This window comes from Melanerpes formicivorus, unplaced genomic scaffold (genome assembly GCF_026170545.1).
Source record: "Melanerpes formicivorus ecotype bairdi unplaced genomic scaffold, bMelFor1.0.p_v2 SCAF_3, whole genome shotgun sequence".
Classification (NCBI taxonomy): Eukaryota; Metazoa; Chordata; class Aves; order Piciformes; family Picidae; genus Melanerpes; species Melanerpes formicivorus.
The window spans coordinates 82603-109456 of record NW_027142355.1 but is presented as its reverse complement, the minus strand read 5'-3'; the positions used below and the strand labels follow the sequence as shown (position 1 = coordinate 109456).

The 26854-nt window shown below is 51.4% G+C and overlaps 1 protein-coding gene across 1 annotated transcript in view; it reads right to left on the bottom strand.

The window, feature by feature from the left end:
• Nucleotides 1–21022: 21022 nt before the first annotated feature.
• TPH2 (tryptophan hydroxylase 2) overlaps nucleotides 21023–26854 on the bottom strand; it is a 63001-nt gene continuing 57169 nt past the window's right edge. Inside the window, exons 9-11 of the mRNA XM_068164129.1 lie at nucleotides 26337–26432; nucleotides 22031–22164; nucleotides 21023–21494 (exon numbers count right to left, since the gene is read on the bottom strand). Of these exons, the coding sequence (XP_068020230.1) occupies nucleotides 21320–21494; nucleotides 22031–22164; nucleotides 26337–26432 (405 nt within the window). The 3' untranslated portion in view covers nucleotides 21023–21319. The remainder of the gene's footprint in view (nucleotides 21495–22030; nucleotides 22165–26336; nucleotides 26433–26854) is intronic.

Sequence of the window (26854 nt, the reverse complement as noted above, 5' to 3'; positions counted from 1 at the left end):
CAACTCTCTTTCCCCAGGGAGCCCTCTAAGCACCCGCCCCCCCGGATGAGCTGCTGCAGAGTCCCTGAGTGCAGCAGTTGTGCCGTGGAAGCTCCTGCTGTAAGCACACGCCTTGTGCACTCCAGAATCTGCACTGGCAAGCTGTTAGTTTTCACCTATAATTACCAAAATGGCTTGGGATCTGCTTGTCTGCGAGACACTTCTCTCCCCAGGTGATCAGGCTGTCACAGGGGCACGCAGCAGATGCGCTCAAGCTGTCACCTTCCCAATTTAAGAGAGAGCAGGACCTGCTTGCAAGGATTTTTGCTGAAGAGGGCTTCAAGTTTCCAGAGTTTTTTCCCTGAGCTTGAACAGAAAGGTAAAACTCCCTGCATTCTCTTGACTTTTACAGGGGCCTCATGAACTCTAATGAAGCTTTTGCAGAGATGATAGACAGCAGTGGTAAGGCTGGGGGGGGGGGGTGCAAGCAGGATTTGTGAGCTGGACAGATTATTGCTCCTCTACATCTCACTGCTTAAAGCTTGGTCTGCAAATAAAAAGGACACCACTGGATTAGGCACCCAAAGCAGCATAAAGGAAAGAGAGTTTCCTTTGGGATAACCTGATCTAGTGTAAGGTGTCCCTGCCCATGGCAGGGGGGTTAGAACTGGATGAGGCTTGAGGTCCCTTCCAAGCCTGACAACTCTGTGATTCTATGATCCTTGAGGTCCCTTCCAAGCCTGACAACTCTGTGATTCTGTGATCCTTGAGGTCCCTTCCAAGGCTGACAACTCTCTGATTCTGTGATCCTTGAGGCCCCTTCCAAGCCTGACAACTCTTTGATTCTGTGATCCTTGAGGTCCCTCCCAAGCCTGACAACTCTGTGATTCTGTGATCCTTGAGGCCCCTTCCAAGCCTCAGAATTCTGTGATTCTAACAATTCTGTGATTCTATGATCCTTGAGGCTCCTTCCAAGCCTGACAACTCTGTGATTCTAACTCTGAGGAGAGTTTAACAATTTGCACAGGTCCCACTCTTGTCCCCTCTCAAAGGACAAAGGGCCCCAAGAACACTGTACAACCACACCTGCTCCCTTTCAGCCCTCCCTCTACCTTTAGAGAAGCACAGATAGAGAAGTCCTAGGTCAGAGGGAGGATAACACAGCCCAAAGCAGAGCAGCAAAGAGCAAGCAGGCAGAGGACAAACCCTGCTGCAAGATGTAAGGTTCTCAGTACACCAATGGAATTACATTAACCTATCTGTTGTTAGCATTCAGTATCCAATCCCTTGCATTATTTATCTCATACTCAAAAGTCTCTGGAATGTTCCTAATTACAACTAGTGTCTTAGCTGGGGACTAGCTTAAAGCACCACAGGAGGAGAGGAGGGCCAGGCAGGTCACTGGCAGACAAATCAGATGAATGGTAAAATTTGCACTGCAGAGAGTTTTGCATTTCAGAGTGGGACATGAGAGCCCTCCACGTTTCCATCAACAAAAGAACTCATGGACCACTATTTCCAAACAATCCACCCACAGTGCTGGGTTCAAACACCCAAATACTCAGCCTGTGGGAACACAAAAATGCAGCTTGAGCTTAATTTGCTTCTTGTGTCCCCCCCCCCTTTGTAAAGCACCACACATTTTTAGCTTGATGCTCATCTCTCTGCAGCTCTACCTGATTTACATTCCCCTGCCAGCACACCTGCTGTAAAATGTGCTCACACCATTTCCTTGTAGACCCCCAGAGCTAAGCAGGGGAAGTTAATGTGGGTAGTTTAATGCCTTGAGAGGGAGCATTAAAATCTGCTCTCCTGGCATAAAATTAACCCCAGCTTGTTTGACTATAAAGTCTATATAGCAAGGAGTGAGTCCATTGATCTGTATCAGATGGGTGAAATGTGCCCACACCAGCCACAGAACAAGAGGACACAGGCTCAAGCTGTGCAGAGGGAAGTTTGGGCTTCATCTTAGAGAGAAGATCATAGTATCAGTCAGGGTTGGAAGGGACCACAAGGATCATCTAGTTCCAACCCCCCTGCCATGGGCAGGGACACCCCACACTAGATCAGGCTGCCCAGAGCCTCATCCAGCCTGGGCTTAAACACCTCCAGGGATGGGGCCCCAACCACTTCCCTGGACAACCCATTCCAGGGCTTCACCACTCTCATGGGGAAGAACTTCCTCCTCACATCCAGCCTGAATCTCCCCACCTCCAGCTTCATTCCATTATCCCTAGTCAGATCTTCACAGACAGAGAGATTGCCCTTTGGAACGTGCTGCCCAGGGAGCTGGTGGAGTCAGCATCCCTGAAGGTGTTTAAGCAGCACCTGGATGAGGCACTCAGTGCCATGGTCTGGTTGATTGGATAGGGTTGGGTGATTGGTTGGACTTGGTGATCTTGGAGGTCTCTTCCAGCCTGGTTGATTCTGTGATTCTGTGCAGAGCTTGAGGGTTAGGATGGATTTACATAAAGCTGTGTGAGCAACACAGAGCCATGGGAAGAGTGGGCTGATGGAGTGTGAGGTGTCCCTGCCCATGGCAGGGGGTTTGGAACTAGATAATCCTGCAGGTCCCTTCCAACCCTAACAATTCTGTGATTCTATGTACAAGCAGCATGGGAGGGGCACCTGGAGATTGTCTAGTCCAAGCCCAGCCCAAAGCAGAATCAGCCAGAGCAAGCTGCTCAAGGCAGCAGGAGCTGAGCACCTTCACAGTGAAAATGTTTTGCTTCTGCTCATGCTCCCTTTCTTTCACTGCTGCACTTGCACTGTGTCCCACTTTGCTCCACTGTGTGAGCAGCACAGAATCACAGAATTATCAGAGCTGGAAGGGACCTCAAGGCTCAGCCAGTCCCAACCCCCCTGCCATGGGCAGGGACACCTCACACTACAGCAGGTTGCTCACAGCCACATCCAGCCTGGCTGCAAACACCTCCAGGCAGAAGGCTTCCACGACCTCCCTGGGCAACCTGTGCCAGGCTCTCACCACCCTCGTGGGGAAGAATTTCTTCTTAGCTTCCTCCACCCAGTCATGAGGGCCCTTGCTGCCCAGGCTGGGCTTTCCACCTCTTTGTCTCACTCCCTCCTGCCACCAGAGCAGGGCTGTCACCTCCAAACGGTCACTGAGTGCCAGGAGACACCCAGTGCTGGAGCATGAGCTTGTCCACCTGAACAGCAAGGGAGAAGAGGGAGGTCCTGGTGCCACTCCACGCTATGGCACCTCCCGTGGGTGTAAACCCAGCCTCTCCCCCTGCTGCCTGACCGGAACAGACAGGGAACAGGAGCTCAGAGGCCACCCACCCTTTGGGCAGGTATGGCTGCATCTGTTAGTTTTACCACATCAAAACGCAGCCTGGGGCTGTGCCTCCTCACATTGCTGCACAAGCATCAGCCCTGGCATGTCACTCACACAGAACTTTTCCTGGGGCTTGCCTCAAGCCAGTCACTGACCTCCAGGGACTCACAGAAAACAACTGGTTGGAAGAGACCTCCAAGATCATCCAGTCCGACATCCCACCCAGCACTGAAGAGTCCTCAAAAGACGTCTGGGTCAAAGCCTGCAGCCCTGCAGCCCTGCCTAGAGCTAGCAGACAATCACAGAATCACAGAATTTCAGGGCCTGGGAGGGACCTCCAAAGCTCAGCCAGTCCAACCCCCTGCCAGAGCAGCAGCACCTAGAGCAGATCACACAGCAACACATCCAGGCAGGGCTTGAATAGCTCCAGAGAGGGAGACTCCACAACCCCCCTGGGCAGCCTGCTCCAGGCCTCTGTCACCCTCACAGGGAAAACATTTCCCTCCTGGTTCCATGGCACTTCCTCTGCCTCAGCTTCCACCACTGCCCCTTGTGCTGGCATTGGGCATCCCCCAGCAGAGCCTGGCTCCAGCCTCTGGGCACTCCCCCTGCACAGCTTTATCAACAGCAATGAGGTCACCTCTCAGGCTCCCCTTACCTAAGCTAAAGAGCCCCAGAATCAGGAGGACTAAATCTTTCACTGAATAATGGAGCTGGTGTGGGCAGGAATTCCTTTCCCCACCAGGAGAATCCCCTGTGCCCATCCTGAGGAGGGGAACCTCTGCTCTCCTCAGTGGCTCCTGCAGGTCACTTACCCTGCTTTGACACAGCAGCTGTGATTTGTTCCCAGCCTGCCTCCTTATCTAGTGAAGGTGCAGCCCAGCCTCACCTCACCACACCTTCTGGGCTGTAATTACCACATCATTAAGGGTTATCCATCCTCTGTGAAGTGAAGCAAACCAGATAATCAATACCTGGGCAAAGGAGCTGCGTTTTTCTCTGGGCTAGGACAATTGATGACGAGATGTGATCATCCGGTGAGGTGCAGTCACCAACACCTGCCCTGGCAGAGAAGTGAAGCTTTAAATGCCTACCAGAAGCCTCTGCTCTCACAGAGGCACTGTCTCTTTAAGTCTGGTTAGGCACTTGTCAGAAAGCATTAGCTCTGGCTAATCAGTCAGCCTCCTTCTGAGGAATGAGAAGTTGGAGCCTAGCGGACTGGCTGCTGAGATCCCCTCGCTGGCACTGTTACCCATCTGCCTGTGCCAGCACAGAGCAGAAGGCAGCACATGCACAGGGAGGTCACAGGGCAGTGAAGGCAAGACCATCAGGAGGCAGAGTGGATGCAGACCAAAGGAAACAGCGATTCATTACTAGTCTTGAACGCTGTGAGACATCTGGTAGTCAGCTTGGGTTAGTCACATCGTGTTTGCTCTGCTTTCTGCATGCAACTGCACAAAACCCCGGGCAGCAGTTATGGCATAGGAGACAGTGTGGGGGGAAACTCAGAGCAGAATCTGGCCTCTTGTTCACTGACAGCTTGAAACAGCCCACACTGAAAACTCTGCTGCCTGGCTGAGGAGCACACACAGAATTAACCTGGGCAAATGGCACTTGGGGATTGCTCAGCATGGAGAAGAGAAGGCTCTGAGGAGATCTAATTGTGGCCTTCCAGGATCTGAAGGGGGCTCCAAGAAAGCTGGGGAGGGACTTTTGAGGGTGTCAGGGAGTGATAGGACTGGGGGGGATGGATCCAAGCTAAAGGAGGGGAGATTGAGATTGGATGTGAGGAAGAAGTTGTTCCCCATGAGGGTGGTGAGAGACTGGCCCAGGTTGCCCAGGGAGGTCGTGGAAGCCTCATGCCTGGAGGTATTTGCAGCCAGGCTGGATGTGGCTGTGAGCAACCTGCTGTAGTGTGAGGTGTCCCTGCCCATGGCAGAGGGGTTGGAACTGGCTGAGGCTTGAGGTCCCTTCCAAGCCTGACAATTCTGTGATTTGCACACAGAAGGGAAGCAGGACAACACAATCCCAGTTTGCCTTTGTGCTGGTGTGAGCTGGGATAGAGTTAATTTTGTGGTATGTGGCCTCAGTTTGGATTTGTGCTGAAAATGCTGTTGATAGCACAGGGCTGCTTTTGCCATTGCTGAGTGGTGCTTTCAACACAGCATCCCAGAATGTTAAGGATTGGAAGGGACCTCTGGAGATCTTCAAGTCCAACTCCCTCTGCCAGAGCAGGACCATAGAATCCAGCACAGGTCACACAGGAACACATCCAGATGGGTCCTGAAAGGCTCCAGAGAAGGAGACTCCACAATCTCTCTCGGCAGTCTGCTGCAGGGCTTTGGGATCCTTACAGTGAAGAGGTTCCTCCTTGTGTTGAGGTGGAACCTCCTGTGCTGCAGCTTACATCCACTGCTTGTCCTCTCCCTCCTGACACCCAGCCCTCATGATGTCCAACAGTAAGGGAGGTGTGCAGGCTGCAAGCATCTAGGCAAATGTCTGAAAGCAGAGGCACAGTCTGGCACCTCACCTCAAAGCATTTGCCAGCATCTGCAAGAAATGAAGCTCCTTGCTGCAGCAGCAAGAATGGAACCATCTTCTGCAAGGGAACCACGAGTCACCTTTCACCATGCTGCTCTGCCCCAGGCAACTGAGAATGAGGTTGTGAGAGGGAATCACAGCAAACAAATGCTGTCTGTTTCTGGGGTGAGAGTGTCAGGGAGGCTGGGAGCAGAGCAGTCACTCTCTTGAGCTCAGTGGTGCTGGAAAGGAGGAGTTCAAGAGGGGACTGGACGTGGCACTTGGTGCCATGGTCTAGTCAAGAGGTCTGTGGTGACAGGTTGGACTCGATGATCTTTGAGGTCTCTTCCAACCTTAGTGATACTGTGAGTTTCTGTTTGCACCACTCACTTACCAACAGAGGGGAAATACTTTCTTCTTTTCCTTCTTCTCAGGGGCTTAAGGGAATGCAGGGAAATTTGCTGTACTTTCTTAAGCCACAGCAGCACCTTTGTGCAAACCCTGCCCCAGTTTACTTAGAGGCAGCCCTGGGCCCACTGCCATAGCTACCTAACTGCCAAGGACCAGCACAGCACAACAGCTCTCTGGGGACATCCCTCCTGCTCCTCCAGGTACCTGATTTATCCCAGAGCTAAACAAACTGGCAGAGTTCAGCTAAATTCAGACCACTGGCAAAGTGTGTCTGGTACTTGCTGAGGTCAAAGACCCAGGGGGAGAGCCACCCAGCTGAGAGGAGATCCCTAGGAAAGCAAAACCAGCAGCACCTCCCCAAGGCTGACTGCACAGAGAAGAACACTCACAGGATCCATTCCATCTCATTTCACTCTGAAGGAAATATCTCATGCCCCTGTTGCCCATCTTCAGCCCTGCAATCCAAAGGCAATGCTGCATTCTGCTGTTCCACGGGGAGAGGATTCACTGTGCCACTGAAAATCCCAGCATGAAGGCAGTGCTGCTGGCTCAGCCACCAAACCCAGGCCCTGTGGACTGCCTCCAGAAAGAGCAGCAGTGAAATCACCCAGGGGGTCAGCAGAGACCTTAAACCAGGCACCTCTATCCCAGTGGCGTTGAGGGAGGTAGCCCTGGACCTGAGGAGTCTCCTCCTGTGCACAGACAGAGGGAGCTACTGATCCTAGGATACTGATCCCTTAGGATTTACAAGAAATTTGTGCTGTAAAAGGGCAACTCCTGTCCCAAAGTGTCAGTTCAGCAGAGCTTTGAAAATCCAGTGAGAGACAACAGCTTGGGTGGAAGAAGGCCATGGCTATAAGGATGGCTGTGCAGGCTATTCATGAAGGTAAGAGCCTGCACAGCTAAGGAGTTAGTTTTCAGCCTGAGAGCTTAGGATTTATTAAAAAACAGTATTTTTTTTTCCCTTAATAAGCTAAGATTAGGAAAATCAACTCTTCTGCTACTGATAATCTTAAATCTCTCTCCCCTGGTTTTGTTCAACCTTCTGTCCCTTTTCCATTACAGAATCACAGAAACATTCAGGCTGGAAAAGACCCTCAGAGGCTGAGGGAGCTGGGGGTGTTTAGCCTGGAGAAGAGGAGGCTCAGGGGAGACCTTCTTGCTCTCTCCAACTCCCTGAAGGGAGGTTGTAGCCAGCTGGGGCTTGGTCTCTTCTCCCAGGCACCCAGCACTAGAACAAGAGGACACAGTCTCAAGCTGTGCCAGGGGAGGTTCAGGCTGGAGGTGAGGAGAAAGTTCTTCCCAGCAAGAGAGATTGGCCATTGGAATGTGCTGCCCAGGGAGGTGGTGGAGTCACCATCCCTGGAGGTGTCCAGAAAAGGCTTGGATGTGGCACTTGGAGCCATGGTGTAGTTGTCAGGAGGTGTTAAGTATTGGGTCATAGGTTGGACTTCATAATCTCTGAGGTCTTTTCCAAGCTGGTTGATTCTGTGATTCTTGTTTTGGTGATTTAAGAGCATGAATCAGCAGAAATCAAGCAGAGTCACAGAATCACAGAAGCATTCAGGGTGGAAAAGAGCCTCAGGATCACCAAGTCCAACCCAGAACCCTGCTCTGCAAGGCTCACCCCTAAACCACAGCCCCAAGCACCACAGCCAAACCACCTGCAAACACAGCCAGCCTTGGGGACTCCACCACCTCCCTGCCCAGCACATTCCAAGCCCTCACCACTCTTGCACTGAAAAAAGCTTTCCTGATGTCCAGTCTGAACCTGTTGTATCTATAGAGGAAGGAGCTGATAGCCTCTGCTGTACAGGGTTACCCCTTGGATCTCCAGGAACAGTGTGCAGAATGGGTGCTGGGGAATTCCTCCTCTTCAGCTGCTTGGAAGCCACTGATGGGCTCCCTTCCCAACAATGCCAGTCCCCTCCACTGCCCACCCTAGCTCCTCAGAAGTCAGCTTTGCTGCCCACCCTACCTCCTCGCATAAGGTCCCAAGTTTCAGTCCCCACATGGACTGCTGCTGCTGCTGCCACCAGTTTAGGCAGCTCTCAGATCAAAGCATTTTCAGCATCAGCTTTATGGTCATGGTTCATGGTGAGCATCGGGGTTGGAGTTAGGTTCTCCCATGATGTGACAGCGTCCTCCCAGCCAGCAGAAGGGGCTGCAACAGGGAACTGCTGCTACTGACTTGCATTTGTTTGCATTTTAGTTTGGAATAAGGATCCTAACTCCTTACCTGTGCAGGCTGATGCCTTTAGGAGTAGCTTTCACAGCCATCTTTATAGACACTGCCTCCTTCCACCCAACCTGTTGACTCTCACTGGATCTCAGGTAGTGATAGGACTAGGGGGAATGGCATGAAGGTGGAGGTGGGGAGATTCAGGCTGGAGGTGAGGAGGAAGTTCTTCCCCATGAGAGTGGTGGAGCCCTGGAATGGGTTGTCCAGGGAGGTGGTTGGGGCCCTGTCCCTGGAGGTGTTTAAGCCCAGGCTGGCTGAGGCTCTGGCCAGGCTGATCTAGTGTGGGGTGTCCCTGCCCATGGCAGGGGGGTTGGAACTAGATGATCCTTGTGGTCCCTTCCAACCCTGACTGATACTATGATACTATGATTTTCAAAGCTCTGCTGAGTTGACACTTTGGGACAGGAATTGCCTTTTCCAAACAGATTTGTCCATGATCTTCTTCCAGACAGCCCTGATAAGCACTGACACATCACCCAGAGGCAATGGTAAGCAGGGGGTACCTACTCCCTTCTGCAAGGCTGTTCCTAGATTTTCTCCTCATCCTAACACTCTGATCCCCTGAGCAAGAAATGTGTTCACAAACATTTCCAGACGGAAAACTCCTTCTAGCCCAAGTGATTTCTTCTCTCAATAAAACTGAGGTGAAGAGCTGAAAAATGTCAGCCTGTCTTGTAAGGCAGCTTAGCACATTAACCAAATGCCTCTGGGAGAAGCATCCTGCTTTCACCCAAGCTTTATGTGGCCAATTCAGCTGTAGCAGTCCCTGGCTGCTTTACTATCTACAACTGGACAAGGGGAGTAGAATATGAATCATGGAGCCATAGAATTGTCAGGGCTGGAAGGGACCTCAAGGAGCATCCAGTTCCAACCCCCCTGCCATGGCCAGGGACACCTCACACTACAGCAGGTTGCTCACAGCCACATCCAGCCTGGCTGCAAATACCTCCAGGGCTGAGGCTTCCACCACAAAATACAGAATTAACCAGGTTGGAAAAGGCTTTTGAGATCATCAAGTCCAACCTATCGCCCAACACCATCTCATCAACATAGCACTGGGTGCCTCATCCAGGCTCTCTGCCCCACTCCCTGGGCAACCTGTCCCAGTCTCTCACTACCCTCATGGGGAAGAACTTCTTCCTAACATCCAATCTGAATGTCCCCACTTCTAGTTTTGCTCCATCCCCCCCAGTCCTATCCCTCCCTGACACCCTAAAGAGTCCCTCCCCAGCTTTCTTGGAGCCCCCTTCAGATCCTGCAAAGCCACAGTTAGGTCTCCTTGGAGCCTTCTCTTCTCCAGAGTGAACAAGCCCAACTCTGAGGCGCCTTGTGAGCTCCTTTCACAAAGCTGGGGGGGGAAAACATCAAACAGAAACTGAAAAGTGAGTTCCATTGGGTATTTTTCTTTTGGACCTCATTTAACTCCAGCTTTGGAGGAAAGCTAACACTTGCTTCATTTCCCTTCCCTCCAGCCTTGAACAGCCAGGAGCTACACTGGTTGGGGTGTGTGCTTTTTCTGTGCCATTCAGCAGCCTGTTTATACAGTGTAAGAGGCAGAGAGATAATTGCAGTATTTCACCAGCAAACAGGGAGCTGACTCTGAGACTGAGCTCAGGCCTGGAACCCCTGTCAGAGTGTTGGTGAATCGCTGTAGGAAACAAATGGCTCACTCCCTGCTCAGTCCATTAGCTGCAGGCAGAGAAAGAATTGCTTGCTCTCACAAGGCATAATGCTGCAATTGCCTACATTCACTTAGCCCTTCCCTTCCCCTCCTGCAAAGCACAGGCATTACAGCTGAGATTTAATTTGCTCCCTCTAACCACGTTTGCATTCCCAAGCTACTGCTTGGTGAAAATGCAGCAGCTTTTACAGAGCATCCCTGAACACAGCCCTCTTCCTCTCCTTGGGAAATAAGGTAATGGCAGGGAAGGGGAGAGAATTAATTATGCAGAAGCCCCTGTGCCTATCCAGCTGCAAACAGCCCACCCTTGAGTCTCCTGAGCTTTATGAGAGATGTCATATCACAACTGAACCCTCATGAGCCCCACGTTGTTTGTATGCCAGACTCTGTGCTGATGTTGTGATGAGAAAATCACAGAAACATTCAGGTTGGGAAAGAGCCTCAGGATCACCAAGGCCAACCCAGAATCCTACAAGGCTCACCCCTAAACCACAGCCTTCTCTGTTGGGGTTGGACTTGATGATCTTTGGAGGTCCCTTCCAACTCCTGACATCCTGTGATATTCAGGTTTGTCTCTATTGTTACTTGTCTTATTACTGTGCACCACCCAAAAGAGCTTGGCCCCCTCCATTGCACCCCCACCCCTCAGACATTGATCAGATCCCTCTCAGCCTTCTCTTCAGACTAAACAGCCCAAAAGAAAGAAACTGAGCTTCCCATCCTGGACAGAACTGGGCTGTCCACCTCTGCATGGCAATGTCCTGGGGGCAAGCAGCCCTGGCTGGGCACAGCAGTGAGAGCTCATGCAGCCCTTCAGATACACCACTGCCTGTCACTGGCTCTGGAGAAGAGGGAGGCTACCCTGGGCAGCTAAGAGTGGCCACCAGCAGTCTCTGTGGGATGACTGCAATGGGAGACAAGGCTGGAAAGAATGACTGTCCTCTGTGCCTGGTACCCACAGGGATGGTGATGTTAAGCCTCTGTTGCAGCAGCTTTCTCAAGCAGAAGCCAAGTATGAGGAGAAGGTATTTGGAAGGGAAGCTATGAAATAAAAGTCTTGGCACTTTTCAACCTCTCTTTGTTATCTTTCCTGCACACATGACAGCATATCTTGACTGGTACTGCCACAGTCACCCACAAAGCCTGAGGAGCTGCTCTGCAAGAACATTTCACATCACCAGCCCATGAATCAGTGCTTCCCTGTTTGACTCTCTCCTTCCCTTCCTTAGCTTTTGGGGTTTCCTCTGCAGGGCTTCCCCCCAGCTGTGGTTCACCAACCTGCCACACCTGTGCTTCCACTGGGCTTTAGTCTCAGTCACTGGCAGCCAGGCAACCATCACCATTAGCACTGACACAGGAACATTTATTTGCCTGTTTCTGTCCTGCCAGTGGGAAGAGAGCAAGCAGTACTGCAATGATGATTGCCACATCCACTCATCACTCACTGCACACCAATGCACAAAACCTGAACCTGAAAGCAGGCCCTCAGGTGAATCTAAGAATCATCTGAAAGGTGGTCAAGAGACAGAGATCACTGGTGAAGCACTCATCTTCATCTCACTTAGTGTCACAGTACATTAGAGAAGGGACCCCCAGAGCTCATCCAGTCCAAACCCCTGCCAGAGCAGCACCACCCAGGGGAGTCCACACAGGAATGCATCCAGCTGGGGTTGGAAAGGCTCCACAGAAGGAGACTCCACAACTTCTCTGGGCAGCCTGCTCCAGGGCTCCAACACCCTCACACCAAAGAAGTTTCTCCTCATGCTGAGCTGAAACCTTCTCTATTCAGGTTTGTCTCCATTGCTCCTTGGCTTATTGCTGTGCACCACCCACAAGAGCTTGGCCCCCTCCACTTGACCCCCAGCCTTCAGCTATTGATAGACATTGATGAGATTGATACACATTGATAGCAAGCAGGGTGGCAAGATGGAACATTACATAGAAAAGCTGTACCTGGAACTGAATACAATAATCAGTTAGAAAACATGGTATTATTTGGGGCTGGGCACTTAGGACTGAAGAACCTCACCTGCAGTGCTGTGTGCAGCTCTGGAGCCCTCAACACAGGAAGGACATGGACCTGGTGGAGAGGGTCCCGAGGAGAGCCACAAAAATGCTCAGGGGGTTGGAGCAGCTCTGCTATGAGGCCAGGCTGAGGGAGCTGGGGGTGTTCAGCCTGGAGAAGAGAAGGCTCCAGGGAGACCTAATAGCAGCCTGCCAGTACCTGAAGGGGGCTACAAGAAGGATGGAGACTGTTTGCAAAGGCCTGCAAGGACAGGACCAGGGACAGAGGCTTCAAACTAGAGCAGAGCAGATTGAGATTGGATGTTAGGAACAAGTTCTTCACTCTGAGGGTGGTGGAACACTGGAACAGGTTGCCCAGGGAGGTGGTTGAGGCTCCATCCCTGGAGATAGTCAAGGTGAGACTCAAAGAGGCACTAGGCAGCCTGATCTAGTTGGGGATGTCCCTGCTGACTGCTGAGGGGTTGGATTGGATGAGCTTTGGAGGTCCCTTCCAGCCTGGACCCTTCTGTGATTCTATGATGACAAAGAGTGGATATCTCAGGCCACAGAAGCAGGCAGGAGTGGGAGCTCTTCTCTAAGATTCAGATGGCTTCCTAACTTCTGCCCCTGTTGATGAGCATGGGCCAAGAGCTTCCCCTTGGACATATGACCTGTGTTGACCAACACTGGGATCAGATCAGATCAGATCAGATCAGATCTTGTTGCCTCTGCATCTTCTGCACACTACACTTTCATTCTGGAGGCAACCTTGCAAGAGAGACTCTTATCACATGCCTGCAAATGAAGCAAGCAGCAGGCTCTGCCAGCCTGCCAGACAGCTGCAGCTCCTGCTCCAGCAGGCACACATCTAGCTCACAAAGCAGTGGCTGGGTCGAGACCTGAAGCTAAAACGCAGCCTTTCAGTTCAGCAACTATGAAATCTTGTTTGAGCTACTTCTAATTGAACTCACTGGCACTAAAATGCCTCTTGGAACACGTTGTTGCAGCAGCTGGGATTCTCAACCCACAGCTCCCCTTTGATGTGAGACACTTGCCTTGTCGTATCCTGACCTTCCAGGGGGTCTGTCAGGGATGCTCATTAAAAGGGAACTCAACCAAACTGATCCTCCAGACAAATTCTGCTAGAGTGGCAAATCCACTGTCTGAATCACCTCAAACACATTCACCATTGGCTGCCCTTATTTACATCTCTGAGGTTCACTGCCAGGAAGGGTGGTGAGGGAGGGTAGTGGTTCAGGTGTCCTCAAGCCCTGGGAAATGACAGCATAGGAGGTTTCATGTGAAGATGAGGGAAGTTTTTTTCCCTGTGAGGGTTACAGAGCCCTGGAAGAGGCTGCCCAGGGGAGTGTCCCTTTTTGGAGATATTCAAAACTCACCTGGATGTGTTGCTGTGTGATCTGCTCTGGCTGCTCCTGCTCTGGCAGGGGGTTGGGCTGGATGAGCTTTGGAGGTCCCTTCCAGCCCCTAACACTCTGTGATTCTGTGATCACATCTTCAGCATTAGTCTGCTTTCATGTAAAGGAGCAAGACTGGGAAGGGAATTTGGTGGCAACAAGGAAAGCTGGAAGCAGGAAGTGCCAAGAATATCAACCATTCCATCATCATCCTATCTCTTTATACTCCTTACACCTCTGCTATGAGGACAGGCTGAGAGTTGGGGGTTGTGCAGTCTGGAGAAGAGAAGGCTCCCAGGAGATCTAATTGTGGCCTTCCAGGATCTGAAGTGGGCTCCAAGAAAGCTGGGGAGGGACTTTTGAGGGTGTCAGGGAGTGATAGGACTGGGGGGGGATGGAGCAAAACTAGAAATGGGGAGATTGAGATTGGATGTCAGGAAGTTGTTCCCCATGAGGGTGGTGAGAGACTGGCACAGGTTGCCCAGGGAGGTGGTGGAAGCCTCATGCCTGGAGGTGTTTGCAGCCAGGCTGGATGTGGCTGTGAGCAACCTGCTGTAGTGTGAGGTGTCCCTGCCCATGGCAGGGGGGTTGGGACTGGCTGATCCTTGAGGTCCCTTCCAACCCTGACAACTCTGTGATTAAATAAAACAGTGGCACATTTCACAAGGCATCTTGCAAAAGAACTCTAAAATAAAGCTGATTTAACAGGGAAGAAAAGCTCTTTTCTTTGTCTCCAGTCACTGCCTGTGTGGCCAGTAAGGAAGCAGTGCTGCCTGGCCCTGGAGTGCTTCCTTGGTGCTGTGTTAGCAGAGCCCTCCTCACCCCCCAGCTCCGGCAGCAGCCAGCGAGGCAGGCGTGTTTGGGCTGTGTTTCAGGTCAGGCACCAGTTACAGCAAGGACTGAAATCCACCTTCTGCTGCTCTGCAAACTCTTTTCCTCCAAAGCTGGAGTGGAGGCAACCAGCAGCTACTCCTCCATTATTTTTCCTGGACCTTTGAAACTTCTGAGTACATTGTAGAAACATCCACCTGAATCTCCATCCCCCACCTGCACTCTCAATGAGGTGACTCAGGAACCAGTGTCACACTTCCTCCACTCCAGGCCACATCCCAAGAAGATGCCAGCAGTTACCTTCACACTCACCTTCACATCTCAGCTGTTGGCAAAGGATTCAGACATGAATTCTTACTCTAAGGTTTTGGGGGGGGTGTCTCTTCTCAACTAGGTGGAGTCTCTTTTGAACAGACTTCACTGCTCACTTGGTGTTTGCTGACTTTTGCTGCAGGACCAGATACAAAAGGAAACAACTCAAGCTTCATGGAGTATTTCAGCTGAGGAGGACATTATTTAGCCTCTGAGCTCAGTTAAGTCGCAGCAAATTGCCAATAAGGATGCCAAGGACATCTCTGCAGCCTTAACTATGTCAGCTAGAGGGACTCATTACTGATGAATATTTGCTGTCTCTTAACTCTGTGTCTCAGCTGAAGCCCAGGTGAGGAGTCTGGCTCTGCTGACCTATTTCACCGAGAGGGCAAGAACCTGCAAAACACCTGCAGAGCTGGAGTGATTCAAGCCACAGAGTACACCCCTTAGGTACCAAAACCAGAATTACCACTCCCTTGGCACGTGGTCTGGGAGTATGAGAATGGCTCCTCCTGAGACACAAGGGAACTCCCATGTTTCTAGAAAAGGCACAGACTGTCCTGCTGGAACCAGAAGTTTCCGGGCTGGGATGCAGAGCTCATTTCCTGAAGGGAAGAGCATTGCACTCACAGAATCACACAAACATTCAGCTTGGAGCAGACCCTCAGGGTCACCAAGTCCAACCCACAACCCTACTCTGCAAGGCTCACCCCTAAACCACAGCCCCAAGCACCACAGCCAAACCACCTGCAAACACAGCCAGCCTTGGGGACTCCACCACCTCCCTGGGCAGCACATTGATCCTTACCTGGTCCTTAGTGTGACCCTAGGCTGAGCAGGAAGGTGTGGTCCCCAAAATTCCCTGGCCAGCTACATCAGGAGCCTGAACCAAAGCTTCTTGCTGGGCTGCCCCAGTGCATCTCTTCCCCCTGGAAGCCAGGGGAGTTAGGAAGAACAGGCTGCTCCATGCCCAGACTTCAGCAAGACACAACTTTATTGTGGGGGTGGAGACCACTCAGGCTCTGCAGCTTGGGAAAGCTGCAGGATCCCCAGGGTGTTCAAGCAAGCAATCTTCCCAATGGCCCAGACACAGGCACAGATAGGATGGAACATGCATTTCTGTTTGGTTGATAAAGCTGAGCAGCTTTATAAACCCTGCTTACAAGAGGGACAAATGTGAGTTGCTCACTCTCAGCCTTGCCTCCAGGTAGCTGTAAGTAGAAGGTAAGTCACACAGAGAGCTCTCTCAAACCATAGAATCACAGAATCAGCCAGGTTGGAAGACACCTCAGAGATCAGCAAGTCCAACCTATGACCTAATACCTAACACCTCCTGACAACTAAACCATGGCTCCAAGTGCCACATCCAAACCTTTATTGAACACCTCCAGGGATGGGGACTCCACCACCTCCCCAGGCAGCACATCCCAATGGCCAATCTCTCTGTCTGGGAAGAACTTTCTCCTAACCTCCAGCCTAAATTTCCCCTGGCACAGCTGGAGACTGTGTCCTCTTGCTCTGGTGCTGCTTGCGTAGGAGAAGAGACCAAGCCCCAGCTGGCTACAACCTCCCTTCAGGGAGTTGGAGAGAGCAATGAGGTCTCCCCTGAGCCTCCTCTTCTCCAGGCTAAGCAACCCCAGCTTCCTCAGCCTCTCCTCACAGGGCTGTGCTCCAGACCCCTCCCCAGCTTTGTTGCCCTTCTCTGGACACCTTCCAGCACCTAAATGTCCTTAAACTGAGGAGCCCAGAACTGGACACAGGACTCAAGGTGTGGCCTAACCAGTGCAGTGTACAGGGGCAGAATGACCTCCCTGCTCCTGCTGGCCACACTGTTCCTGATGCAGGCCAGGATGCCATTGGCCTTCTTGGCCACCTGGGCACACTGCTGGCTCCTGTTCAGCTGCTGTCAACCAGTACCCCCAGGTCCCTTTCTGCCTGGCTGCTCTCCAGCTACTCTGTCCCCAGCCTGTAGCCCTGCATGGGGTTGTTGTGGCCAAAGTGCAGCACACACCTCAGGAACTTAGCACAGCACAGTGAGCATCTGGGGCCACACTCAGACTGTTGAGGCCATGCACTCCCTAAGAGAATGCAGAAAGATGAAGAACTGCTCTTTAGGGTTATTCAAAGACCAAAGAAGAAGGCAGAGGTGCAGGTCATGTGCAAATGCTCTGCACTGCTGGATTTTGGCCATTGCTGGGGTTGTGAGCCAGCTGAAGCCTTTCCCAGGCAGTTGCTCCAATGGACTTCAAGGCATCCTGCCGCCTCTCCCTTGATCTCAAGGTGGGACCAAATGTGCTAATATCATTCCTGAGACACAGCAGCCTAACCTATGCTCTTCAAACATGATGGAGGCTCTGCTGCCTCCCTGAGCAATCTGTGCTCCATATGCTTCACTGTGACCTGACTGCATGCTCCTTTCCCACAGTTTAAGTCCATTACTTCTCAAGGCTGGAGCAGAGTCTGTTCCTGCCACGTTGCAGCTACTTCTGTGTGTTTGAAAAAGGGTTATCATGGCTCCCTTCTATCTCCTCTACTCCAGACTAAGCAATCCCAGCTTCCCAGTTCATCACACAGGGGCCAGACTACTGCTGGCGGGTGATACCTTTCAGCAACTGCTGACTGGGCAGGATTTGTCCCAGCAGCCTGTAGGTGAAAGCCTGCAGCAGCTTTAGCTCTCTGAGCAAGGCTGTCCCCTCCACGATGTGCAACTTTCTTCTACAGCCCATTACAGCAGCTCAGTAAATGCTGGAAACTCCTGGAAATTTCCCCATCCCATGAAGATATCACCACAAGAGGAAAGGACAAGACTCCCTGTTTGGTGAAAGTACACCAAAGGGTTACACCTAAACCAGGCTGCTCAAGAGACCTAAACAAAGAGAAGAGAGGGGAACCACACAACAGTTACTGTTAACACCTCCTGCACTCCATCCCCTCTCCTGGAAAAAAAACCTGAAATGAAATGCATGAAGCATGCCTTGGTTTGCAAAGAAAACTTGGTATCTGTATTTGCTGCAGTGCTGTGTCCAGTTCTGGGGCCCTCAGATTAAGAAGGATATTGAGAGACTTGAAGGTGTCCAGAGAAGGGCAACAAAGCTGGGGAGGGGTCTGGAGCACAGCCCTGTGAGGAGAGGCTGAGGGAGCTGGGGTTGCTTAGCCTGGAGAAGAGGAGGCTCAGGGGAGACCTTCTTGCTCTCTCCAACTCACTGAAGGGAGGTTGTAGCCAGGTGGGGCTTGGTCTCTTCTCCCAGGCAAGCAGCACCAGAACAAGAGGACACAGTCTCAAGCTGTACCAGGGGAGGTTTAGGCTGGGGGTGAGGAGAAAGTTGTTCCCAGCAAGAGAGATTGGCCATTGGGATGTGCTGCCCAGGGAGGTGGTGGAGTCACCATCCCTGGAGGTGTTCAGAAAAGGTTTAGATATGGCACCTGGAGCCATGGTTTAGTTGTCAGGAGGTGTTAGGCATTAGGCAATGGGTTGGACTTGCTGATCTCTGAGGTGTCTTCCAACCTGGCTGATTCTGTGCTTCTGTGCTGCAGTGTCTGAGTGTTGTTTTTCATTTCAGACTTGGCATGGCAGTAAACACTGCAATCCTTTACATTCATTAAGCTTGGGCCCATTTCCTCTGTGCAGGCAAAGCAAGTGCAGATATCTCATAAAGCATCAGCTCAGGATTACATAGGAAATAAATGAGCCTAAGCATGAAGCCCAATTTCCAGAGTCCAGCTAACTACAGCTAAACAAGCACCTTGGATAAATATGGCCTGTTGGAAAGGAGACCTTGGGGTAATTTGATAACTGTCAATGATTCCCTCATTACACCTAGAGCAGCCTGTCAGCCAAGGAGACTGCTGCAGGCCTGATCTTAATTTGCTGATAAAAAAAAAGGCAAGAGGATTTCAGCTAAGCTGGAAGCATTTCACAGAAGCACAGAACCAGCCAGGTTGGAAAAGACCTCAGAGATCAGCAAGTCCAACCTATCACCTAATACCTAACACCTCCTGACAACTAAACCATGGCTCCAAGTGCCACATCCAAGCCTTTATTGAACACCTCCAGGGATGGTGACTCCACCACCTCCCTGGGCAGCACATTCCAATGGCCAATCTCTCTTGCTGGGATGAACTTTCTCCTCACCTCCAGCCTAAACTTGCCCTGGCACAGCTTGAGACTGTGTCCTCTTGTTCTAGTGCTGCTTGCCTGGGAGAAGAGACCAAGCCCCACCTGGCTATAACCTCCCTTCAGGGAGTTGTAGAGAGCAAGAAGCTCTCCCCTGAGCCTCCTCTTCTCCAGGCTAAGCAACCCCAGCTCCCTCAGCCTCTCTTCACAGGGCTGAGCTCCAGACCCCTCCCCAGCCTCGTTGCTCTTCTCTGGACACCTTCAAGTCTTTCAATGTCCTTCTTAAAGTGAGGATCCCAGAACTGGACTCAGCACTCATGGTGTGGCTTAACCAGTGCTGAGCAGAGGGGCAGCACAAAAGTGCAAGATCCCTGAAAGTGTTAGAGTCCACTTTTTGATGCCTTCCTTCCCAGTCCTAGCTCCTGATGGGCTGAAGCTCCAAGGCAGTTGGCCCTGCAGCCTCTGAGAAGGAGCTTTGCTACAGCAGACCAGTGAGCAATTGTCTCTCTAAATCACTCTTATTCCTCAGCCCATTATATTTAATTTATTTTTAATCATGCTGTATAATAGAAATAAAATCATTGGATTAAGCATCCATCTAGCAGCAGGGGCCCATTATCCTTTGACAATGCTCTGTTCCACTGACATTATGTCTTCATTGTAGACAGTTCCCCTGCCATCATTAGTCCTAAAATGACTATTGGATTTCAAGGGTTTCTCCCTAATCCATAATGAGATTTACTTGCTAGCAGCACAAACCCAAACATGCTTCCCTTGGTTTACTGCTGTGGAATTACTCATTTAATCTCTGCAGAAGAGGCAAGAATAAATCCAGATCTTGTCAGCATTCAGAGTGTTCTTGCCTTAATGCTGGCTGAAGTGAAAGCCTCAGTGACTTTGTCAGCCTTGGATTGCTGTTACCCATCATGGGCTTCATTTTGCTCAAGCAAGCCGCAATGCTTTGTCAGCTCTTGAGAGGAGGAAGAGTTGCTAGGCCTTGCACAAGGATTGTTTTCAGGCCACTGAATCACAGAGATATTCAGCCTGGAAAAGAGTCTCAGGATCACCAAGGCCAACCCAGAACCCTGCTCTGCAAGGCTCACCCCTAAACCACAGCCCCAAGCACCACAGCCAAACCACCTGCAAACACAGCCAGCCTTGGGGACTCCACCACCTCCCTGGGCAGCACATTCCAAGCCCTCACCACTCTTGCCTGAAAAAAAGCTTTCCTAATGTCCAGTCTGAACCTCCCCAGGGGCAGCTTCAGGCCATTCCTTCTTGTGCTGTCACTAATGACCTGGGAGCAGAGACCAGCAGCAACCTCTCCACAACCTCCTTGCAGGGAGCTGTAGAGAGCCAGGAGGTCTCCCCTCAGCCTCCTCTCTTTCACACTAACCAGCCCCAGCTCCTTCAGTTGCTCTTCATCAGATTTCTTCTCCAGGCCCTTCCCAGCTTCCTTGTCCTCCTCTGCCCTGGCTCCAGCACCTCCACATCTCTCTTGTCCTGAGGTGCCCAAAGCTGGACACAGCACTGGAGGTGTGGCCTCCCCAGAGCTGAGTGCCAGGGGACAATCCCCTCCCTGCTCCTGCTGGACACAGCATTGCTGATCCCAGCCAGGATGCCTTTGGCTTTCTTGGCCCCCTGGGCACACTGCTGGCTCCTATTCAGTTGCCTAGAAGGCACATGATGATGTGTAGAAGGGCTTTGTACTCACATCTACCAGCCTGGAACCAACACCAGCCCTTCCTCCCTTATTGCCAGACAGCCCCTGCAGAGGCCCTGTGCTCAGGACTGCCACAGGTAAGAGGTGCATGAATTAGAACTACCTTTCTACATGAGTTGCAGAGGGTTGTGGGTTTTATTGTATTCCAATTACTCAGCCATGTTGAGTCTTTGTCAGCTGTGAGTCCTCATAATCTCTTCTCTCCACAGCCCTTTTAGCACTGATTCACAGCCCTCCGGATCCTGGCACCGGTGCAGAAATTGTGCTGCTCAGCCACCAGAGACACTCAGCTCTGTTACAGAGAGATGGGCAAAGCATTGCCTTCACCACCATGGAAAGAAATACAGATTCTCTGACAAAGAAACTGAAAATGCTGCCAAGGTTCTTTTTTTCCCCTCCTCTGGATTCTTATGGGAGAGAAGGGATCACAGAGAAACAAACTCAGACCCGGCGAGACCAGCAACACCACTCCTTAAGACACCAAAGTGAATCATCTGATGGAAACAAAACCCTTGGCAGGCAAGTTTTTAATGGTGTGCTTGCACAGGAGTGTGTGCTGAGGGGCTGAGGAGTGTGTTCTGCCACGTTTCACCTTGAGCTTACCGATTAGCACTGCCTTGGTTTGCCTGCGCACATCACAATCAGACAAGAGCTACACAACGATGCAAGCCACGGCCCAAGCTGGAAAGGGGAAAACTGATGGGTGTGAGGAGTTAGCCACATCAGGTGATGTTGCTAGGCTGGCTACAGGAAAAAAAAAGCAGCAGAGAGCAGAGGGCAGTGGCAGGCCCCTCAGATCCCCAAGTATCTGTTCATTTTGCTCAAGGCATCGCAGACGGTGTTCAGGTCGCTGCGCAGGTCCTGGACCACGTTTTCTATGCTCCTGGTGTCCTTCAGGATCTCAATGCTCTGCGTGTAGGGGTTGAAATACACAGAGAAGGGACGATTGATTGACTTGGCAAAGTCCCTGAAAGGAAAGGAAAAAAGAACATGGACAGCTCTTCTTTGTCGATTCACAGGATCCCAGGATGTCAGGGGACAGAAGGGACCCAAAGAGATCATCCAGTCCCACCCCCTGCCAGAGCAGGACCATGCAAGCCAGCTCAGGTCACAGAGGAACACATCCAGATGGGCCTTGAAAGGCTCCAGAGAAGGAGACTCCACAACCTCTCTGGGCAGCCTGCTCCAGGGCTCTGTAAGGCTAGCAGTAAAGAAGCTCCCCTTTGTGTTGAGGTGGAACCTCCTGTGCTGCAGCTTACATCCATTGCTCCTTGCTCTATCCCAGGGAGCAAGTGAGTAGAGCCTGGCTCCCCCCACCCCCCCCCACCCCCCACCCCTCAGATATTTATAAACATCTATTAAATCCCCTCTCAGTCTTCTCTTTCCCAGACTAAAGAGCCCCAGGTCCCTCTGCCTCTCCTCACCCCGCAGTGCTGCAGCATCCTTGTGCTAAAGAAGAGAGACTGAGATTTATTTTCCTTTGAGTCAAGGGAAATAGTTTACCTCATTTTTTCTTTGGCTTCTTCAAAACTTTCTGAGACAAAGTAAGCTTCCTGGAAAGTAGTGATAAGGCATTCCTGCAAACAGGTTGTCTTTGGGTCAAACGTTTTCACGTTGGCCTTGTCAGAGAGAGCATGCTGCAAAAACACACCACAGGAGCTGTTAAATGCTATTTTGATACTGCTGTGCAGCTACACAGCTCCTCTTATAGCACTGTGCTGTGTGCTTCCCATTGCTTGGTAGCCTCTCTGGCTCTGCAGAGAGTAGATTTTCAGTTTGAGCAGAACACATCATTTGTTACTTTAAAAAGCTCTCTTGATGAGAGCATTTTCCCCCCAAAATACTTATCAATATAACTACAGATATGTACTACCCAAAAGATGCACAACCTCTGCCCTGCTCAGACCACTCCTGCAATCCTGGGTCCAGTTCTGGACTCCCCAGTTCAAGAGAGACAGAGACCTGCTGGAGAGAGGCCAAGGCAGAGCCAGGAGGATGCTTAGGGGACTTGAGCATCTCCCCTGGGAAGAGAGACTGAGAGCCCTGGGGCTGTTGAGTCTGGAGAAGAGAAGGCTGAGAGGGGATCTGATCAATGTCTCTCAATAGCTGAGGGCTGGGGGTCAAGTGGAGGGGGCCAAGCTCTTGTGGGTGGTGCACAGCAATAAGCCAAGGAGCAATGGAGACAAACTTGACCAGAGAAGGTTTCAGCTCAGCATGAGGAGAAACTTCTTTGGTGTGAGGGTTCCAGAGCCCTGGAGCAGGCTGCCCAGAGAGGTTGTGGAGTCTCCTTCTCCGGAGCCTTTCCAACCCCAGCTGGCTGCATTCCTGTGTGGACTGCCCTGGGTGCTGCTGCTCTGGCAAGGCTTAGCCTGGATGATCTCTGGAGGTCCCTTCCCACCTCTAACATTCTGTGATTCTGGCAGAACTGATCATTGTCTTGGTGGGTGAATGAGCCTGACCAAACCACTCACACAATCTGTCTTTCCATTTCCAGGCCAAGAACATGCCCTGCTTTCCTGAGAGGGAGCCTGAGATGGGAACTACCTATCAGCAAGGCCACTCAATGATGCTCATTTCTGGGGTGCTGCTGAAATGCATTGCCCTTCTGTCACCCACACTTGAGCAGGAACACTCCCTAAAGAAACTCCAGAGCTAAACAAACAGGCATCAAGCAGGCACTGGACAGCTGAGGCTACCCAGAGGGGAAATTTCCAAGAGCCTTTCTCCTGGCATGACTGGCACAAGCCACTGGGAGGGACATGGAGGTTTCAAATCTGAAGTGAGGTATCTAGGTATTTTCCAGCAGGATCCTTCTCCAGCTCCCCCTTCCACATGAATACGTGCCCTAGCTTTGGCTCTAGCCTTCCCAGGACACACAATGTATTCATTCTCAGTGCTCTCTACAACAGTACAAGGTAAGGAAGGAGAGGATATTTAGGTCAATGTTCAACCTTCTTTAGTCCCCTAACATCTATCCCTAGTGCAGATCTGCATGAAAAGCACAAAGAAATGGCACAGAGGGAGCAGATCCCTGAGGTCCCTGAGGTGCTTCTTATTTCTTCACTTACTTTCTACCTGGATATCCTTTACAGCAGAGTAAGGCATTAGCCTTAAGGTATTCACCACACCTTTGATCCAAGCTCTTGCTTATTCTAATTCCCAAATCCCTGGGAAGGGCTCTGAAAATACCACACTAGCTCTCCACCTGCAGTCTCCAAACAGAAGGACATAAAACTGGAACGAGAACCTCTTCCTCCCACCTCCTCTCTCCCCAGAAATAAGTCCATGAAAAATTAATGCATGGGATCTTCAATAGCAGGGAATGAACTTTCTTTGGTGCATGCCTATTTTCCTCCTCACGAGGTGGTCTGTTTCTAGCCAGCCATCAGTTAAGTAAGTTTGGAAACAAAAGCCAGAAATAGTCTGTCTGAGAAGAGAGCAACTGCAGACTCTAACCACAGCTACCTCTAGAAACTAGGATGTCTGATGCATCCCTGTAGAAGGATGGAAGAAACTCTGCAACACAAGACTTAAAGATCCCAGGATGTTAGGGGATGGAAGGGACCTCTGGAGATCTTCCAGTCCAAGGCCCCTGCCAGAGCAGGAGCATAGAATCCAGCACAGGTCACACAGGAACACATCCAGACAGGGCTGGAAAGGCTCCACAGAAGGAGACTCCACAAGCTCCCTGGGCAGCCTGCTCCAGGGCTCTGGCACCCTTACAGTGCAGAAGTTCCTCCTCATGTTCAGGTGGAGTTTCCTGTGCTGCAGTTGACAACCATTGTCCCTTGTCCTGTGGAATCATAGAATGGTCCAGGCTGGAAGAGACCTCCAAAGCTCATCAAGTCTGACCTGCCTGCAGTCAGCAGGGACATCCCCAACTAGAGCAGGCTGCCCAGAGCCTCTCCGAGTCTCACTTTGACTATCTCCAGGGATGGAGCCTCAGCCACCTCCCTGGGCAACCTGTTCCAGTGTTCCACCACCCTCATGGTAAAGAACTTGTTCCTCACATCCAATCTCAATCTGCTCTGCTCTAGTTTCAAGCCATTGCCCCTGGTCCTGTCCCTGCAGGCCTTTGCAAGCAGTCTCTCTCCATCCTTCTTGTAGCCCCCTTCAGGTACTGGCAGGCTGCCATTAGGTCTCCCTGGAGCCTCCTCTTCTCCAGGCTGAACACCCCCAGCTCCCTCAGCCTGTCTTCATGGCAGAGGTGCTCCAGCCAGCTGAAGATGATGTGAGGCTCCTTTAATGAAAGTTCAAGAGAGCATCATAGGAATTAAATGGCTTAAAGCCTCTGAAGGTATGTGGCCTGCCTTTTAGAAAGAGTCTTAATAATTGAAATGTACATTATTTCTGCCTTATCTCAAAGCCCCAAACATATCCTGTGTAATAGAGTTAGCTAGAGTTAACCTGCCTGTATTAGGCAGAACAATTTGTAACTACTTACTGTATTATTCCTTTCCCCCCAGGCTTCATTTTTAATCTTCTATTTCTCCTTATTTTTGTTGTGCTTTTGAATTTGTATTTTATTTTCCCCTTGATGCTTCCATCTCCCTCTCTGGAGCTATTCAAGCCCTGCCTGGATGTGTTCCTGTGTGATCTGCTCTAGGTGCTCCTGCTCTGGCAGGGAGGTTGGACTGGATGAGCTTTGGAGGTCCCTTCCAGCCCCCAAAACTCTGTGATTCTGTGACAGCATGCACATCAGCACTTGGATTTTTCAGTATCCAGAATCTTAAGTCTAAATACTGAGTGGGGGATAAAAAAACCCAAACTTGAAGGAAATCCTGGGGAGGGACTTTTGAGGGTGTCAGGGAGTGATAGGACTGGGGGGGATGGAGCAAAACTAGAAGTGGGGAGATTGAGATTGGATGCCATAGAATCATAGAACCACAGAATTTTCAGGGTTGGAGGGACCTCAAGGCTCAGCCAGTTCCAACCCCCCTGCCATGGCCAGGGACACCTCACACTACAGCAGGTTGCTCACAGCCACCTCCAGCCTGGCTGCAAACACCTCCAGGCGGGAGGCTTCCACCACCTCCCTGGGCAACCTGTGCCAGTCTCTCACCACCCTCATGGGGAACAACTTTTTCCTCACATTCAATCTGAATCTCCCCACTTCTAGTTTTGTTCTATCCCCCCCAGTCCTATCCCTCCCTGACACCCTCAAAAGTCCCTCCCCAGCTTTCTTGTAGCCCCCTTCAGATACTGCAAGGCCACAATGAGGTCTCCTCAGAGCCTTCTCTTCTCCAGACTGAACAGCCCCAACTCCCTCACTCTGTCCTCATAGCAGAGCAGCTCCAGCCCTCTGCTCCTGCTCGTGGCCCTTCTCTGAACACCTTCCAGCACCTCCAGATCCTTCCTGGCACAGAGGCTCCAGAACTGGACACAGAGCTCCAGCTGTGGTCTCAGCAGAGTGGAGCAGAGGGGCAGAATCCCCTCCCTGGCCCTGCTGGCCACACTTCTCTTGCTGCAGCCCAGGCTCTGCTTGGCTCTCTGGGCTGCAAGTGCTCACTGCTGGCTCCTGTTTAGCTTCTCATCCCCCAGCACCCCCAAGTCCTTTTCTTCAGGGCTGCTCTCAAGCCAGTCCCTGCCCAGCCTGTATCAGTGCTTGGGATTGCCCTGACCCAGCTGCAGGACCTTGCCCTTGGTCTTGTTGCACCTCCTGAGGTTGTGATGGGCTCAGCTCTGCAGCCTGTCCAGGTCCCTCTGGATGGTTCCCTTCCCTCCAGCATGCCATCCACACCACACAGCTTAGTTAAGATCCCTTCTGTTCAGGTGAAAAGAGAGTTGATTCTGCTTTCAAGGCACCTACCTTTAATTCCCCAATGGATGAGAGGAGTCCTGCCCCATAAGCACGGAGCTGTCCCTCTTGCTTGCAAAGGCCAAACTCAATCGTGAAGAAATAGCACTGTAAAACACACAGACACAGAGCAGTGTGGCTGGAAACAGGCCCTTCAGCAGTGACAGCTGGCATCAGACCCACCTGATTGCCCCACTGTGCCAGAATTTCAAGTCTTCAGCATATAGACAGATAGGACAGGTTGCTGCTATTGTTAAGTACTTCAAATGTCATGCTCTGCAGCCAGGCAGCTTGGCACACAAGTGTGAGACTCTGCTCTTTTTGCCTAGGCACCCAGGCACTTCTCAGGACTGGCCAGTTACCTACATGCACTTCCTCCTCTGATGCTACCAAAGGTGCCAAGAGTCATCTGCACAGGTGTTTTTAATCCACCTGATGCTCAGCACCGGGGAGGCCACACCTCAAGGATTGTGCTCAGTTGTGGGACCCTCACTACAGGAATGACATTGAAGGTCTGGAGCCTGGCCAGA